At 34.1% G+C, this 17,154-nt stretch overlaps 2 protein-coding genes across 2 annotated transcripts; both read left to right on the forward strand.

Annotated features, from left to right (window-relative positions):
- On the forward strand, window positions 2,095–5,784 carry LOC109722523 (30S ribosomal protein S1 homolog A). Its single transcript, XM_020250615.1, has 8 exons — window positions 2,095–2,891; window positions 3,355–3,429; window positions 3,508–3,579; window positions 3,731–3,811; window positions 4,133–4,230; window positions 4,644–4,769; window positions 5,260–5,308; window positions 5,408–5,784. Exons 1-8 carry the CDS (start codon window positions 2,151–2,153, stop codon window positions 5,600–5,602), a joined length of 1,437 nt encoding a protein of 478 aa, XP_020106204.1. The 5' UTR covers window positions 2,095–2,150; the 3' UTR covers window positions 5,603–5,784.
- Window positions 12,142–16,138, forward strand: LOC109721972 (probable cytokinin riboside 5'-monophosphate phosphoribohydrolase LOGL8). Its single transcript, XM_020249809.1, has 7 exons — window positions 12,142–12,441; window positions 13,164–13,261; window positions 13,861–13,891; window positions 14,327–14,426; window positions 14,553–14,623; window positions 15,353–15,496; window positions 15,692–16,138. Exons 1-7 carry the CDS (start codon window positions 12,307–12,309, stop codon window positions 15,785–15,787), a joined length of 675 nt encoding a protein of 224 aa, XP_020105398.1. The 5' UTR covers window positions 12,142–12,306; the 3' UTR covers window positions 15,788–16,138.

The following is a 17,154-nucleotide window of genomic DNA, read 5'->3' on the forward strand; positions in this document are numbered from 1 at the left end:
TTTGCAAAACAATTTTATCAAAATTATATAAACTAGGCTAATATACTATTAATAGTACCAAATTATTAGTGCTACTAAATTTTTGATCATTGAATTAAGAGATGTGCGGTTAGGATGATGTGGGCCTCTAGGTTTGAGTGGGTGGTTGGTTGAATAGTATGATCTAACGGATGAAAATAATTAAAAAGGTAGATCTAACGGTAAAAAACTTAGTAGCACTAAGTGTTTCGTACTATTAATAGCATAGTAGCTGAACTCAAATGATATTAAAAAAACTAATCTCTTATAGAAGATGAACGATGAACGATTCACCGTTTTTTTAATTTATCAGAAAAATAATGAATCATTCACCGTCTTTCATTTATTTATTCTTTCTATAATCCTAACAACCACATAAATATTTTAATTAATCACATATAATCTTANGGTTTTATAGGAGAGCTCCAATGGACCGGGGAGAGAGACGTGGAGGGACACGAGCGATCGCGAGTCACACGCTTGGGACTTTTTTATAAAATAATTTTCTAAAATTTTATTATTTGCGAAACAATTTTATCAAAATTATATGAACTAGGCTAAATCCTATTGATACTAATCTCTTATCGAAGATGAACGATGAACGATTCACCATTTTTTTAATTTTTCAGAAAAATAATGAATTATTTATCGTCTTTCATTTATTTATTCTTTCTATAATCCTAACAACCATATAAATATGTTAATTAATTACATATAATCTTAATAACTTAAAAATTTTAATAATTTATTCATATAATTCTAACAATAAAAAAAATCCTAATAATCTATCTATATAATCATAATAATCAAACATCATATATAATCTTAACAATTTGAAATCCTAATAATATATCCATATAATCCTAACAATTCAAAAATTTTTAATAATATATGCATATAATTCTAATAATCAAACAAAAATTCTAATATTACACACACAATCCTAATAATTTATTTTTTTTTATTTTTCGTATAACCTACGTATAATTTTAACAAGCTCATTTTATTCTCTTGTGCAAAAAATTATGAAAGAGGCGGTGAATGAGGCGGTGAATGAAGCGGTGAATTCACTGCTTCATTCACCGTCTTTAAAAAATTTTAGAGACTTTCAGAATGCGGTAAATAATTTACCATATTTTGAAAGTTAATTTGCGAAATACAAATTTAATAGAATTATTTTATAAATTATAAAATTTTGGATGATTATTTTGTAAAAAAGTCTCACGCTTGAGCTTGCACGCGTGACTCACGTGATGCCTAAACGAGCCCAAACACCACTCGTGCTCGGGCTTGGACCATGTTTTATAAAAATTATTTATTTTACATACATATATAAATACATATATAGTCGACTTTCCATGCTTTTAATCAACTTTGATAGATTTTTATTTTCTTGCCGAGTTATATTAAAATTTATAAGAGTTCAAAAGCAACTTAGCTAATTTTTTTATTTTATATTAGTATAAATTAGTTTTATAAAAAATAAAATTTATATATACTTAATTTGGTCTAAAAATTAATATTTTATAATAATAATAATAATAATAATAATAATAATAATAATATATTTTTTAATATATAAAAAAATTATTTAAAATAAAAATTAAATATTCATAATGCCATACTAATATTATTGTTTGAACTAATAACTCAAGATCCAATAATATCTATCTATCTATAATTATATCTCGATATGAAAAATTTACCACGAGTCGATCATCCTTACTTTTTCTNTCTAATTTGATTTTTTAATTTTAAATTTTAAATTTTAATTTTATATTTTGAATTTTGAATTTTAATTTTTAAAATTTTATTTTTAAATTTTGAATTTTAAATTTTGAATTTTGAATTTTGAATTTTGAATTTTAAAATTTTATAAATTTAATTGTTATAAATACTGTGAAATTATATGATCTGTATCCAAACAGCTTAAAAATAAAACTGTGGAATTTTTTTATAGTTACAGAATTTCGTATTTTATTTAGACCAAAATTATAGAATAAAAATTTCATGGAGTTTTTTTAACTATGCATCCAAACATGCCCTAAATATCTAATCTAAACAAGGTAAAATCGAAACTTTTGTAGGGATAAGATGTCCATGAAGCCCACCATACGCACAGCTGAGGAGCGATGCGAACCCATCCTTTCCCCTCGATCCCTTCTCCCCCAAACCTCTCCGTCCCTTCCCATCGCCCTCACCTCCTCCCCTTCCCCACCACCCAAACCCTCCTCCTCTCCGCTAAAAACCCTAGCTTGCGCCGGACCCGCGTCCCCCGCGACGCCCATGCCGAAGAAGCCGACCTCGAGCTTCTCGAGAAGCCGTCCCCGGTGGCTCTCTCCGAGGAGCACTCCTCCTCGGCTCCTTCGAACCCGCAGGAGCTCGAGGAGGTGCTGGCGCCCTTCCTCAAGCTCTTCCAGACGAAGGATTCGGCTCCCATGGAGGAGACGATGCCCGCGGAGGAGCCGAGGGAGGAGGGGACGCGCAGAGTAGAGGTCGAATACTACGATCCGAAGCCCGGGGATTTGGTGGTGGGCGTGGTGGTGTCGGGGAACGAGAACAAGCTCGACGTGAGCATCGGCGCGGATATGCTGGGCACGATGCTCACCAAGGAGGTGCTCCCGCTGTACAAGGAGGAGATGCCTTATTTGCTTTGCGATGTCGGGGAGGATAAGGAGGAGTTTAGGGTTCCGGGGAAGATGGGGATTGTGAGGGATGCGGAGGCGTTGAGCAGGAAGAAGCTGCCGGGGAGGCCGGTCGTCGAGGTGGGGACAGTTTTGTTCTCTGAGGTTCTCGGTCGAACACTTAGCGGACGACCGCTGTTATCGGCAAGAAGGATGTTTCGGAGGATCGCGTGGCACCGAGTGAGGCAGGTTCTCGTCTCTCTTAAATCTTAATAGGCTTGCATTATAAGTGCAGTAAAATGTATTAAAGTACTTGTTTTGATTACATAGGAGTCATGTTTTGGAGTGGTTTCTCTACTCCCTCTTCTCTATAATGTTTGTAAGGGTTAATTGCAATTTAGTTCCCTGAAGTTTGGCTTAGAATTTGAATTGTGACAATTTAACCCCTGAAGTTTGGCTGTGAATTCAACTTCATTGTTAGAGTTTTAGCTTTAACAATTCATCCACTAAAGTTAGATCTGATTTCAATTTCGCACACACACTAACAAAAAGACTTCATTGTTATGCGTAATAGAATTCAGGGTTAGATTGTTTAAAACTTGAAACTCTAGGAACATAATTGAAATCAGGATCAAACTTTAGGAACTAGATATGCTGCGGCCTAGTTACATAACGAGTATTGAAATGATAGTTTGTTTACTCTTCCGTGCAGATTATGCAACTTAATGAGCCCATTGAAGTTAAAATTTTTGAGTGGAACACCGGCGGCCTTCTCACGAGAATTGAGGTGCGAATATGTTCTAGCATTTCCTCACTTAATACGATGCCATAATGCTTTCGTATATCTCACTTGTTTGCAGTGCAGGGGCTGAGAGCATTCCTCCCTAAAGCTGAGTTGATGAATAGAGTAAATAATTTCACAGATTTGAAAAGTAATGTAAGTGTGTTATAAATGTCTTTTTAATTGCATGTGTCAGTTGTTATTTTTTCCTTCATTCTATGACCATCATGATATCACATTTTTTAAATCTAAATTAACTTTTTAATGGTAAGTTACTTTTATGACCAATTGACTTATACTTGTGCAGGTTGGGCGCAGGATGCATGTTCTCATTACCAGGATCGATGAAGCAACCAATGACCTGATAGTTAGTGAGAAAGAAGCCTGGGTTAGTTCATTTACATGACCATGCTGTTCTTACTGCAATTTCCCTCCTTCTAGTATTTCATGAGGAGTTAAATTGCAATTTTCTACAAATTTGAATATGCTTACATCTCTAAGGACATTTTAATTGTGACTACCCACAATAAACATTGACTTCATACTAAAATGAAAAGTTTTGAGGGACCACTGATATATGACTACATCCACCATCTTGATGCTATGTCATGCAAAGGTAGGAAATTTTGAGGAAAATGTCCTACCGAAAGCTTAATAGTTGTCCTTAGACCAAGTATCTGTTCTTTGTCTTATTTTTCTCTTTTTGCAGGACATGATGTATCTTAAAGAAGGAACTCTTTTACAAGGGACTGTTCGCAAAATTTTCCCATATGGCGCACAAGTTAGGATAGGGGAGACTAACAGAAGGTATGGAGCTGGAGACTTGCTATTTCAAGCACTATCTTTCTGCAGTCCTCTTTCCTTTTTTCCTTACTACATGCTTTGCTTGTGTTGGCACCCATTAACAAATTGTCTTGAGATAAATCACGGAGGCATGTGAATATGTTAATTGCCATGGAAGAACATGTTTACTCTATAACTGATCTAGCTGGACCTGTCAAATTTTTTAATTAATCATTATTTTCTTGATTTCCTTTTCGGATGATAATTTGGAATGATTTTTTTTTTTTTTTTGATTTGTCTGAAGTTGACAAAGAAATTTTTGAAACTTGCATATTGATCATTGATCAGCTATACTTTTGTATCCGAAGTATGTTTGCCTGGCAGGTAATAGAGAAATTTACCTATGTATTTGATTGCATGTCCACTTGATTGTGCAGCGGATTACTACATATCTCAAACATTACTCATTCCCGTGTTAACTCTGTAAGTGACGTACTAAAGGTGGGCGAGGAGGTGAAGGTTCTCGTAATCAAGTCAATGTTCCCTGACAAAATTGCTCTGAGGTGAGCCTTGATTACTTTGTAACTGAAAATAATGGCAACTTGATTTGTTCTCCTCTTATTTTTTGTGTTCTGTATGTGTAGCTACATTGTCGAATTTGCGCTCGCTAAATTGGCATGCAAAGCTAATTGAAAAGTTCTATTGTTATTTTCGATGTCGTCCACTGGAACCCAATGCCCTTTGCTTGGCTTCTGAAAGTAATGGGGCATTTGGCAAATAAAAATTTTGAAGCTTTTCCACGATTAGTTGAAGTGTTTCAGCTTAAAAGCCGAAAATTTCCAATTGGAAACTCCTACTTTTATTGCAGTAGCAAGCAGTTGCAGAGATTTCATAAAAAAGCTGTAATCGCTTTTTCATGCAGCTCGAAAGCAACAGCATTTTTATAGGTTCATTGGGCAAGCTAGATCCTATCTGACCACATTCTATGAAAGCTTATTTTTGTATGAACTGTGCTTCTACCTCTTAATATAACCCATGTTGCTTGATGAGCAGCATTGCGGATCTCGAAAGTGAGCCCGGATTATTTCTTTCGAATAGAGAGGTGAGTGGCCTTATCTCTATCTACTTTCCATGCAGAAATTGTCCTTTTGTGCGTGGTTAACATGTAATTTTTTACGCTGTTTTTCTCCTCTCATTGCAGAAGGTGTTTTCCGAGGCTGAAGAGGTGGCAAGGAAGTACAGGCAAAGGCTTCCGGCCATTTCTCCAGCCCACCAAATCGACTCCCCGAAAGAGACTCTTCCTTTTGATAACGAGGCGATGTTATACGCAAATTGGGAATGGTTCAAGTTCGAGCAGGTCAAGGAAATCGACAATAATACTGAGGAATCATTGTAGTTTTGGGAGATTAATTGAACCTTTAAGCTATTTTAGCGATAATATGTGGATTACTATTTATTCTTTATCACTTTTCCCATGAGTTATCGACGGAGATTATGTGTCAGCTCAAAATATATACAGATTTAATCTATGGCTTGAGAATGGCTAACCATAACTAGATTTTGCCCTTTGCTCTTTCACTGTGTGTGTGTGTGTGTGTGTGTGTGTGTCTGTGTATGCACTTCTTATAGCAGCTGGAAAGTTGGAACATCACAATGCTCAAATTTGAAAGCTAAATTTTACATCATCCAAATCCTAGGAATCTGTGTGAAGTACCAACTTAGTTTCTTTGAGACTTTAAAATATTTTGCCGCTAAAAAGGTCCTCATGGTTCGTATACTGCACCAAATATCAAGTGCCTTTCGACCATTTTCATTGGAGATAAAGGATCATTAAAACAACAGAGATGTACAAAATTAAAATATTTCCCTTCTTTTAATTGAACACTAATAATTTATCGGCCCAGTTAGAGACAACGGAGTGAACGGACCCGAGTAGGGCCGATTCTGATGAGGCCTTTGGTTCACAACGAGCCTAATTCATTGCACTGAATTTTGCATTTTTGCTATCTATATATTATTATTGGAAAAACTTCAAATACCACTCCTGTGGTATCATACTTTCTCACTTTAGTACCATGTGATTTAAAGTGTATCAATTTAGTGTCATGTGATTTTATTTTTATATTTTTATTATCGATTTCACTAATTTTTTTTCATTAAATCAGTAACAAAGTTAAAGCTAAAGGATACTAGAGTAAATATTCGATAAACCTAGATGGGTATCTGAAATTTTTTGTATATAATTTAATAAAATATTAACGGAGAAGCTAACGAAAAGATAAAAATGAAAACACATAACACTAACTTGATACACTTTAAACCACAGAATACTAAAGTGAGAAAATACGAAAACCACAAGGGTGTTACAGTTCTCTAGTAGAATGTTGAGCTTGTGGGCAAATACTATATTATTACACATAATGTAAAAGGATTTAATTAAGAAAAACTGTAATATCTCAAAATTAGAGCACTAAACAGAAACAGGTACTCTATTATTGTTCATCATTTGATAGATATAAATTTATCTACTGTTGCTCACACTTGTTTACTAATAGATAATATATTAATATAACAATAATTTAAGGAATAATAAAATACTGTGCCATCCATTCATTCGATCCTCGTCACCAAATCCAACACAGTGAATCTGCATGAAACCACACTTCATTAAATTGAGGAGCAGTGCTTAATTAATTGGGAGGGGAGACATTCCTAAATTCCTAGGGAATTGGTTAATCCAATCTCATGCCATGTTCCTTCAAACATAATTGGGAAGGAGCGAATTTAATTACTGAATCTTTTGAACACCAGCTCACAAAATCACCCTCTCATTTGTTTTATTCACTCATGCCGGTCAAATCCACATGACCCAGCATTTAATGAGAAAAAAAGCCCCCGTGAAATATATAATTATTATTAGGCTAAATTGTATATTTTTATTAAAAAAATTAATTTCATAACTGTTTCTACAAACATAGTGAAAAACAAATATATTTTTCTAAAATTTAACTTTTAGATATTATTTTTGTAAAAATTATAATATTTTAAATATGTCCCTCTGATTTATTACCGTTAGAGAATCATTAGAGAACTATTTATTTTTTCAATTTTTCACAAATTTATTTCCATAAAAATCATAACAGTATAATCTAAGAAAGATAAAAATGACAAAAATTAACTAAGATCTATGATTAATTAAATTTTTCTAAAAAATTCTAATGATAGAGACATATTTAAAAACATTATTACTTTTACGATAACAATATATAAAAATTTAATTTCATAAAAATATATTTGTCATTAATTATATTTAGTATGAAATTAACTATTTATTTAAATTATAACAGTATAAAAATATAAAAATAAAATAATGAGATGGATAATTTAGCTATTGAGATGATGGAATTACATTTATCAAAATATTTTATTTTTAAAAATCTTTTGAATAGTGAGGGGAGTGCGGAACATTTATCATAATAATAAAAGTGGGAATTCCCAGGAAATGGAGAGAGAGAGAGAGAGAGAGAGATATTCCAAGTACTTTGTTATTTTTTCCAACTCAATCATGGCGCCTCTCTCTTGGGAAACACAAGCCCTCTCACCAGAATTTAATGCGAAAAGACCCCTCTACTCATTCCTCCTCTCTGCAACCTCCTCGCACGTGCCAATCTTTTTTTTAAATTTTTTTGGAAAAACTTCAAAAACTCCCTGTAATTTCTTATTTTTCATTTTCTTACCCTTTGATTTAAAATGTATCAAGTTAATACCCTATGATTTCGCACTTTCTCATTTTAGTACCATATGGTTTAAAGTATATCAAATTAGTATTCTGTGATTTTATTTTTATATCAAATTAGTATCTTGTAGTTTTATTTTTTTCTTTTTATTATCCATTTTGGGATATTTTTTTCGTTAAATCAATAACAAAGTTAAAACTAAAGGATACTAAAATTAATATTCGATAAACCTAAGTAAGGTATCTAAAGTTTTTTTGTATATAATTTAACGAAATATTAAACCACAAGGTACTAAAGTGAGAAATTGTGAAACCACATGGTACTAACTTGATACACTTTAAACCACAGTATAGTAAAGTAAAAAAGTGCGAAAACACAGGGTACTAACTTGACACACTTTAAATCACAGAGTACTAAAGTGAGAAAGTGCGAAACTATAGGGTGCTAACTTGATAAACTTTAAACTATAGAATACTAAAGTAAAAAAATACAAAACTACATGAGACTAACTTGATACACTTTAAACTATAGAGTACTAAAGTGAGAAAATACGAAACTACATGGTACTATAAATTTATTGTTCCATTTTTAAAGTTTCAATTTATTATCCTACCTCTCATTTTATTTGATTTGTATCGGCCAGCGATATTTTAATTTTAAAATTTAAAATATTTTATTAATATACTTAGTGCCATTTTATTATTATAAATTAATTAAAATAAAGTAAATTCTTTTTTTAAAATGTTAGATAATAGATTGGAAATAGTCTAATATAATTCAGATAAGTTCTATAATTTTTATCTTTATTTTTTAATTAACAAACTAGACCGGTTTCAATGCGAACAATCCCGACCGGTCCGGTTCGGGCCGGGCCGAGAATGGACGGTTGGCCTTAACTCTCGGCTCGGCGTTCCCGGCGCGATCCACGGTCGATACCCCCGAACACCTGGTACGTAAAATACAACATGCCATTATCGTTAGCGCTGTTGCAAAACGAGAGCACCGTACGTTCCCGATCCAACGGACGCTATTTCCCCTCCGCTTTTAGCGTACCAACGATCGAAGCGCTAAATCCACAGCCGAAGCTGCACCGTCCATCGCGCGGATCGGTCGGGATCCAACGGCTGGGGCTACGAGCCGGCGAGTCCTCTCCTTTGCGCACGGGGGAAAACGCCGCACCCGCGCGGGGGGTGGCAAAGTCGTAATTTGGAGCCCGGGTCGCGACACCGGGGCTGTACCGCGAGTGAAAGCGTGAAGCGACGTGGGAAAGTGGTGGGGCCCCACAGAGATGGGCGCCCTTGCGGCGCCAAATTACGGACATGTTTTAGATTGGTGAACGAACTGTCCATTATTTCTTTTTTTTTCAAAATTTTTTTTTTTATTTTTATTTTTGAAAAATTAGTTAAATCTGCTAAATTAAATATTTTAAATTTTTATACTAATTTTTTTTGAATGCTATTAAAAAAAATTTATAGTTAATGGGGACGAAATAGAAACTGTTGACCAAAAAAGAAACGGCAGGTCAAAATACAATACATGATAAATTCACAGCGAAGGAGGTTACTAACCTTTCGCTTTATTTATTTGGTAGATCATGATAGATTTAGACGAATTTAATTTAATTTTATGTATTATTTTTATTTACTATTCTATTTAGAACGAATGTAGATGAGAACAGATTGTAGTAAATTTTTATCCTTATGCTCTCTTTTCTTACTAGCAAATTAGAACGGCTCGTAACAAAGTTTTTTTTTTAGTCTCGCTTTAGACTCAATTTATTATTCCATTCAGTGCGGATGAACGCAGGAGCTCTACCGATCCGAATTTATTTGCATTCTTAAAACAGATAGAGCCCCTACATATTTTTATATTGAAAAAAAAAAAAACAAAAACAAAAAGGAGATAAAAAGGGCAGCTGGCAGGTGACGTCATCATGACGTCATGGAGTTACTGCTACGGCAGAAGCGAGAGAGAGAGAGAGAGAGAGAGCGATCGGCGACGGTGGAAGAGGCGTCACCGCGTGAGAGAGAGGTCGCCATCCCACGCGTTTAAAAAACTATTTTTTTTTTTTCCCATTTCAAATCACTCTAATTATTATTATTTTATTTATCACTAATCACGAATTAATTATCAATTCATCCTCGCATTCACATCACACATTAGCTACCATAATCCAATTTAGAAATTTTAGAACATTAGAGGCCAATTTCAAGCCTCTCAACACTTAAAAAATATCTGAGATACCCCTCCAAAATTATCACCATTAATATTATTTTTATTTGTTTATAAATATTATAGTAAATGCAATTTTTTTTATAATTTTATGAGAGTTAAAACATAAAACGCCTTACTTACTCTTAACTATAGCTATCTACTACAAAATGTATAGCATTTTGCTCAGTTTATACCACTTGATTAGTCTAATATGTAATCAAATAAGACCAATGATCCTCAACATTTTTGATATTAAATTGGATAATTAATTCCTCAATAACGTGCGTCAATAAGTCCAAATGAAGTCAACGAAATCAAATAATACGATACATAGCCTTGCTGGACCCTTGTAAGTTGCAGGTTTTTTATTTCTAATTCTAAAATGTTACAATAATTTATAAGTTGCGAATGGAAATTAAGATTCATTACTTTGAAAGAGTATTAGGAATATTTATTACCCTGTTTGGATTTGTAGGTGTTGTTGCGAGCATGTTAGGGTGTTTATAGATACGTCATTGTTAGAGAATAATAAAATAAATAAGAGCTTTTTAGAGAAAACAAACTTGGCACATGAGATGCGTGACGGTGTATAAAAAGATAATCTAAGTAATTATTCAGTGTATCTTAGTCTCATTCATTAATAGTGAGTACATAAATGATATATATATACATATATCAGAGTTATTTGGTTAAGTAGGGAATTAACTATAGATTATGTACCCAATAAGGGTTGGACTCTTGATTCCTATGAAATGGTCCAACATGTTAATCACAATGTGAAACCGTAGGGAGAAAGTTTTTTTTTTAATTAATTTTTGTGGAAAACGAGAGTTTAGTTGCGCGAAAAGGAAGTGTTTTTCGCGAACATCACATGTATGAAAAACATAATAATAATATAAAGGACATACAAATAATACAAAATAATATTACAATTCTACATCACGTATATAAAACTGAAATGCGTTAGGAGAAAGTTTTTTTTGGAAATAAATATGTGGCTTAAAATTTACATCAAATTAATTTTATTGAAGTAGGTTAGATGGTAAATAATCTAGATAGACGTTGTACTATAGGAAAGTGCGGTCTATTTATTTTTTTTTTTTTTAACCTGCTTCATCACTAATAAAAATATTTAATGAAATAGTAATATTTTTCATATTTGAAATTTGTGTTATATAATTTTTTTGTGTGTTTTTTTTTTTTTTTGGTCAATCCCAAACAAACTTTAATAATTAAGGAACCAAATTAGATAAACAAATCCTCTTATTTGTAATCTCACAAAGAAACCTTCTTTATATATATATATATATTTAAGGTTAATATTAGCACATAGGCAAAAATAAATGCTCAAACGCGCCCTTTATCCCCGGTGAATCCGACCCGATCTCCTCATTAAATTAGCACACTACAAATCTCCTCATTCAATTACTTAGCACACCATGCTTTACAACAAACAAAAAAAGAGTATACACACATACACAGTGTACCCTATCGCGAGCCGTTCGACGTGGCAAATCCCCCGCCGTAGGATCACCAGTTTAAATAATTAAATGCGCTTTACACCGCAAAAATCTCTACCGTATCTCTCGGTTCGCTCCGCTCAGAAAATTCTCCCTGGACTCGGTCCACCGTATCTTTCAAAATCTTTCAAATCCCAAAATTTAGATTATCAAATACGATTCACAATATTAAGCATATCAGCTTCTAAAATCTATTTTTGATTTTTATTAAAATTTTATTTAGGAAACGCTCTTTTAGTTTATTACAACTTTGAACCGTCATGATTTTTTTTTTGGTTAAAAATAGTGAAAAAGGTTATATTTAATTGGTTGACGGATGACGTGGTGGACGGAGCCCACACACTATTTCAGTACACCCCTGGGCCCAAAACCCTAGGGGAGAGGAGCCGAACGGCGTTAACGGGCGCCGTTATGCGTCCCTATAAATAGAGTGGGGGTGTGGAGGATGGGGAGCAAAGGGGGTCCCCATTGGTGCCTCGTGCGGTCGTCGTGCTCCCTGTATACTCCCCACAATTTCCACACACACACCGTGGGGTGGGGTTTAGAGAGTGAAAGAGAGAGAGAGAGAGAGAGAGAGAGAGAGAGAGAGAGAGAGAGGTTTAGAGAGAGAGAGACAGAGAGAGGAATCAATGGAGGGTGAGAGGGAGAAGGTGACGGAGGAGACGAGGGGGTCGAGGTTTCGAAGGATCTGCGTGTATTGTGGGAGCGCTTCGGGGAAAAAGGCGAGCTACAAAGAAGCCGCAGTGGAGCTGGGGAAGGAGCTGGTAATGTCCATAAAGGAGAGATTTTTTTTTTCTTTTTTTCTTTTTGTAAAAGTGAAATAAACTTTTATCTTTTTCTGATGATTATTGTGGTTTATTTCGAATAGGTTGTGTTCGCTAGGGTGTCGTATTTGATGTAGGAAGTGGTATTTTGGTTGTTTTTTAAAAAAATTTTAAAGTGGAACCCAGTAATTTTTCTGAGTTTTTTGCTATATTTTTTGATCATTTGATAGTAGAGGCTTATTGGGTTTTGCGGATTTTTGATTATTTTTCCTATTTTGGGTTATTTACCTAGAAAAAATCAACTTTTTTTCCTAACATTTTCAATTTTTTTTAAGATTAATTGTACTTTGGTAATAATAAATAATAATTTGTAGAGAGAATCAGGGAGGTGGTGGGGGATTGGGTGATTTGGCATGAGGGATTGCTTAGCTGTAATCTGGCTGGCTGTTGAGCAGCCTTCTTGCATGATCACTGCCACAAAATATTTAACACTTTACATTTATATTTTCACAGTAATTAACTACTTATAATCAATCAAAAAAAAAAAAAGAAGAAGCAATTTTGTTGTTATTTCCATCCATTGCTAATGGTGTAAAATGTGGCCAAGTGTTGTTGTTGTTGTGTTGTTTGTTGTTGTTGTTGTTTTTAATTATTTGATGTGCTAAAACTAACTCATTTTGTATGTATGTATGTATGTATGTATGTATGTTTATGTGATGAAGGTGGAGAAGGGCATAGACTTGGTGTATGGAGGAGGGAGCATTGGATTGATGGGCCTGGTCTCTCATGCAGTTCATGATGGGGGGAGACATGTCATAGGGTAATATCTCTCACCCTTTGTCCTCTCCATCTCTATATTTTCATTACTCTATATATGTGTTTTAACTTTTGTAGTGTTTTTGTTGTGTTTGTGTTTGTGGGGTTTCTTTTCTTTTTTTTTTTGGATTATTTTTGCTTTGTACTCATTTTGGTGCATGCTTCATTGCTCAAAATGGCAGCTTCTCTGGGCTTGTCCTCATTTACACGGGGCTCGTCATCTTTGCCTTATGTGGCATGAGCATGTTTAATGTTTCTATGTATCTTGTCCTACTTATTTCACTAGAATAGATGCACCTCCCTGGTACTCCTCAGAAAGGTGCAGCTCTTTCACTTCTTGTTATCTAGTGTATATATCTTTTGTATGGTTCTAAAAGACATTGCTAGTGAAAGATATGTTCCTCTCTCTCTCTCTCTCTCTCTCTCTCTCTCTATAAAAGTTTCAAGGCTGTTTCTTATCTGTTCCTTGCCTAGTTGTCTTTACCTGAAAAAGCTGGGGTTGCTTTTGTACTCATTTCATCTTACAGCTTAATTCTGAATACAACATTTATATGACTTTTCTCACTCCCCCCTCTATTTTTTCTTTTTCTTTTTTGTGTGCAGAGTTATTCCAAAATCTCTGATGCCAAGGGAGGTGAGTTCAGAATTGAAATTTTTTACCTACTGTCATCTCACTAGTATTCCTTTTTTTTCTTTTTTTTTTTTATCTTTTGACTGTAATTTGTGTATTCTTTACACAGAATGATCTTTTTATTAGTAAAGTTATGTAACTAACTGACTATAACACCCTTGTACCTACCTCCTTACCCACTACCTAAAGTGAAAAGTAAGTAAACCTGGAGCAGTAGAATAGCTTGATTCAGGGAATCAGATTAGCCTTGGAGCAGCAGTGAATTGATGTAAATAAAGTTCTAAAATGGCACAAATTGCTAAACATGCAAACCCCAGACTTTCACAGATTCTGTTGAGCTATTCTTTTGACTTAGTACTGGGCATGTTCTACAGCATCAGATTGTAACTTTCCTGTGGTGGTGCAGATTTATGAATCCTTTAACTTTGCTCTACGCAGGTAACCGGAGAGCCTGTGGGAGAAGTTAGAGCTGTCTCAGGAATGCACGAAAGGAAAGCCGAGATGGCTCGCAACGCAGATGCTTTTATTGCGCTGCCTGGTATGCTACTCTCTCTTCATCTTAGGTGTAATTATTTATATCTATCAATTTACAAGTGAAATGTTTATTTTTGAGGAACTACCATATTACGCATCATCTTAAGCGTCACACATGTTACAATTCTAGGTGGATATGGAACTCTCGAGGAATTGCTCGAAGTCATCACCTGGGTTCAGCTGGGCATCCACAAGAAGCCGGTAAATTCCCTTATCGAGCTTTTACTTTTGTCATGACATGGATTAAGCTTTTGCTTGTGTAAACAGAGTTAGTTATACACTTTACAAGGTCAATGCCTACTGTTTGATCCGGTGGTTGAACTGTTAATCATGTGGCTTCGTTCACGTATGAAACGATTAAAATACAAGGATGTGATAATTTAATGTCTTGTTTACAATTGAGACTACATAATAATAATACTCATGGAATCCATGCTCTCCATTGTTTATATTGATTCTTAGGAGATATTCTTTGTACTGTTTGTTTACTTTTGCATACAGCTAAGGAAATGACACAGTTAGGATCTTATCCTCTATTGGTGTTTTATATTTTTATATTATAGCCAAGGTTGCTGTTGCTTTTACAAGCGAAAGCGGTCAATAAGATACAGGATCTACCTGGTCAAGTAATGTTATTCTAATAGAAACCAGGAACTACCATAATTTACGCAGTTGCATTCCTTTTTATATTTGTCTTAATTCATACTTTTAGCAGTAATGAGCCCGTGACGTGTCAGCGAAGATTCGTCTAACATAAGCAGATCTTTCTGGTGAATTAATTTGTCGATTATACCAAGATGCAAATTGGCATTTGAGATTATTTACAAATTAGTGATTTATGATGTTCTTTTTCTATGGATTACTTTACGTTTGTGTTGTGATTAATAAACAAAATATGGTTGGGTTTTTTTTTTTTTACTCCTACGCTAGGTCGGTCTTCTAAACGTTGATGGATTCTATGATTCGCTCTTGTCATTCATTGATCTGGCGGTCGAGGAGGGCTTTATAACCCAAGCCGCGCGCCGAATTGTCATCTCGGCCTCAACTGCAAAGGAATTAGTGAGCAAGATGGAGGTAATTCTCAGATTTTAAATGTTATTTTTAAATAATATAGACCTACGACTTGAGATTTTGGGTGAAATCTAGTACTTTTAACCTTTAATCCAAATTATCGCTTTCGAGAAAGACCAAAAACAATGAAATAATGTGATAACTTAGAAACTTTTAAATCTTATTTTGATTTTTTTTTTTTTTTTTTTCCGATCTCAGGAATATGTTCCGGAGTATGAAACATCTTTGGTTTGGGATGCGGAGCAGAAGACACTTAACTATGTTCTGGAGCGCGAGTCCGGTGTAGCTTCCTAATCATATAACCTGCTGTTCCTGAAGTGGCTCTCTAACTGATAAAATACAATACTCTTTATATGTAGAAAAACCATAGATCCTAGGATGATAATTATATATATAAATATAAGTATGTAACTCTTCAGGCTTTGACTAGTCGCACAGATCTTAATGGAATATCATCTGTGTTCTTTTGAATCCTCTCTCTCTCTCTCTCTCTCTCTCTCTCTCTCTTTAATATGTATGTGTGTATGTATGTTGTTGGGTCTCATGATCAGATTCTTCTCTAAACTGATCTATCATTCCCTCTCAAGTATACATGTACTCGGCAAAAACGTACTAAAAACGTATGGATTGTTGTAGTTTTAATGACGTTGCAATTTGTACCTAGGCCTTTGCTCTAAACATTTCAGTCTCTAAACTTTAATATTATACAATGATTTCCACCAGCTCTATCAACCTCGTAGCTTTATAATATTATCTTTATATATTCATTTGTGTTATGAAAAATTTTATATATATATATATATATATATATATATATATATATATATATATATATAATTCAGATAGGATACTATCGATAGTACTAAAGATTCGGTGCTATTGAGTTTTCCACCGTTAGATTTAACCCTTTAATTATTACTCAACTCTAGGAAGTCCACATCATCCTAACCATCTATTTCTCAATCTAAGGGCTAAAAAATCAATAGCACCAAAGCTATTGATAGTATTTAAGCCTAGTTCTCTATATATATATATATATATATATATAGTAGAGCTACTATGTTATCGGAAGTATAGAGGATTTGATGCTTTCGAATTTTTCTCTCTTAGATCAATCGTTTTGATCATTTCTAATCTTTGGATTAATACTATTACTCTATAGGGACTACTCAATCCTAGGAATACTATTCAATCCTAGGAGGACCGTAATCATTCCAACCGTATAATTTTTTATCTAAGGCTAAAAAATCGAAAGCACCAGATACTCCATACTTTCGATAGTATAGTAGCTCTACTCTCTTTCTCTCTCTCTCTCTCTCTATATATATATATATAATCATCTTCTGGACCATTAATGGAAGAGTAGATAAAAATGACCAAGTCATCTAAAGTAGTACCCGGACTATACATAAATTATATCCTCATTATGAATTATTCTAATAATAAGGTGGTCTATATCTTATATCCTTGGTATAGTAATAAATAGAAGTTGGTTGGTTGGAGCATTGTCTCTTTCATGAATATGAAAATCTATATATATATAAATATAATTATGTCATTGACGTCGTCTAAATAGCATGTCGGTAGAGGGACAAGAAGACAACGATGTGTCGACCCAAAAGGCGAGAGGAGGGCCATGAACTTGGTCACTTTTTTATGCT

Source organism: Ananas comosus, linkage group 16 (genome assembly GCF_001540865.1).
Source record: "Ananas comosus cultivar F153 linkage group 16, ASM154086v1, whole genome shotgun sequence".
NCBI classification, from domain to species: domain Eukaryota; kingdom Viridiplantae; phylum Streptophyta; class Magnoliopsida; order Poales; family Bromeliaceae; genus Ananas; species Ananas comosus.

Bases quoted from the DNA above. Each gene is read 5' to 3' on its own strand.
- LOC109722523 (XM_020250615.1), top strand. From the start codon at position 2,151: ATGCGAACCCATCCTTTCCCCTCGATCCCTTCTCCCCCAAACCTCTCC. The intron at 3,812-4,132 runs GTTAGTTCATTT...CTCTTTTTGCAG, and splicing joins TTAGTGAGAAAGAAGCCTGG to GACATGATGTATCTTAAAGA. The intron at 5,309-5,407 runs GTGAGTGGCCTT...CTCTCATTGCAG, and splicing joins TATTTCTTTCGAATAGAGAG to AAGGTGTTTTCCGAGGCTGA.
- LOC109721972 (XM_020249809.1), top strand. From the start codon at position 12,307: ATGGAGGGTGAGAGGGAGAAGGTGACGGAGGAGACGAGGGGGTCGAGG. The intron at 13,892-14,326 runs GTGAGTTCAGAA...TGCTCTACGCAG, and splicing joins AATCTCTGATGCCAAGGGAG to GTAACCGGAGAGCCTGTGGG. The intron at 15,497-15,691 runs GTAATTCTCAGA...TTCCGATCTCAG, and splicing joins AATTAGTGAGCAAGATGGAG to GAATATGTTCCGGAGTATGA.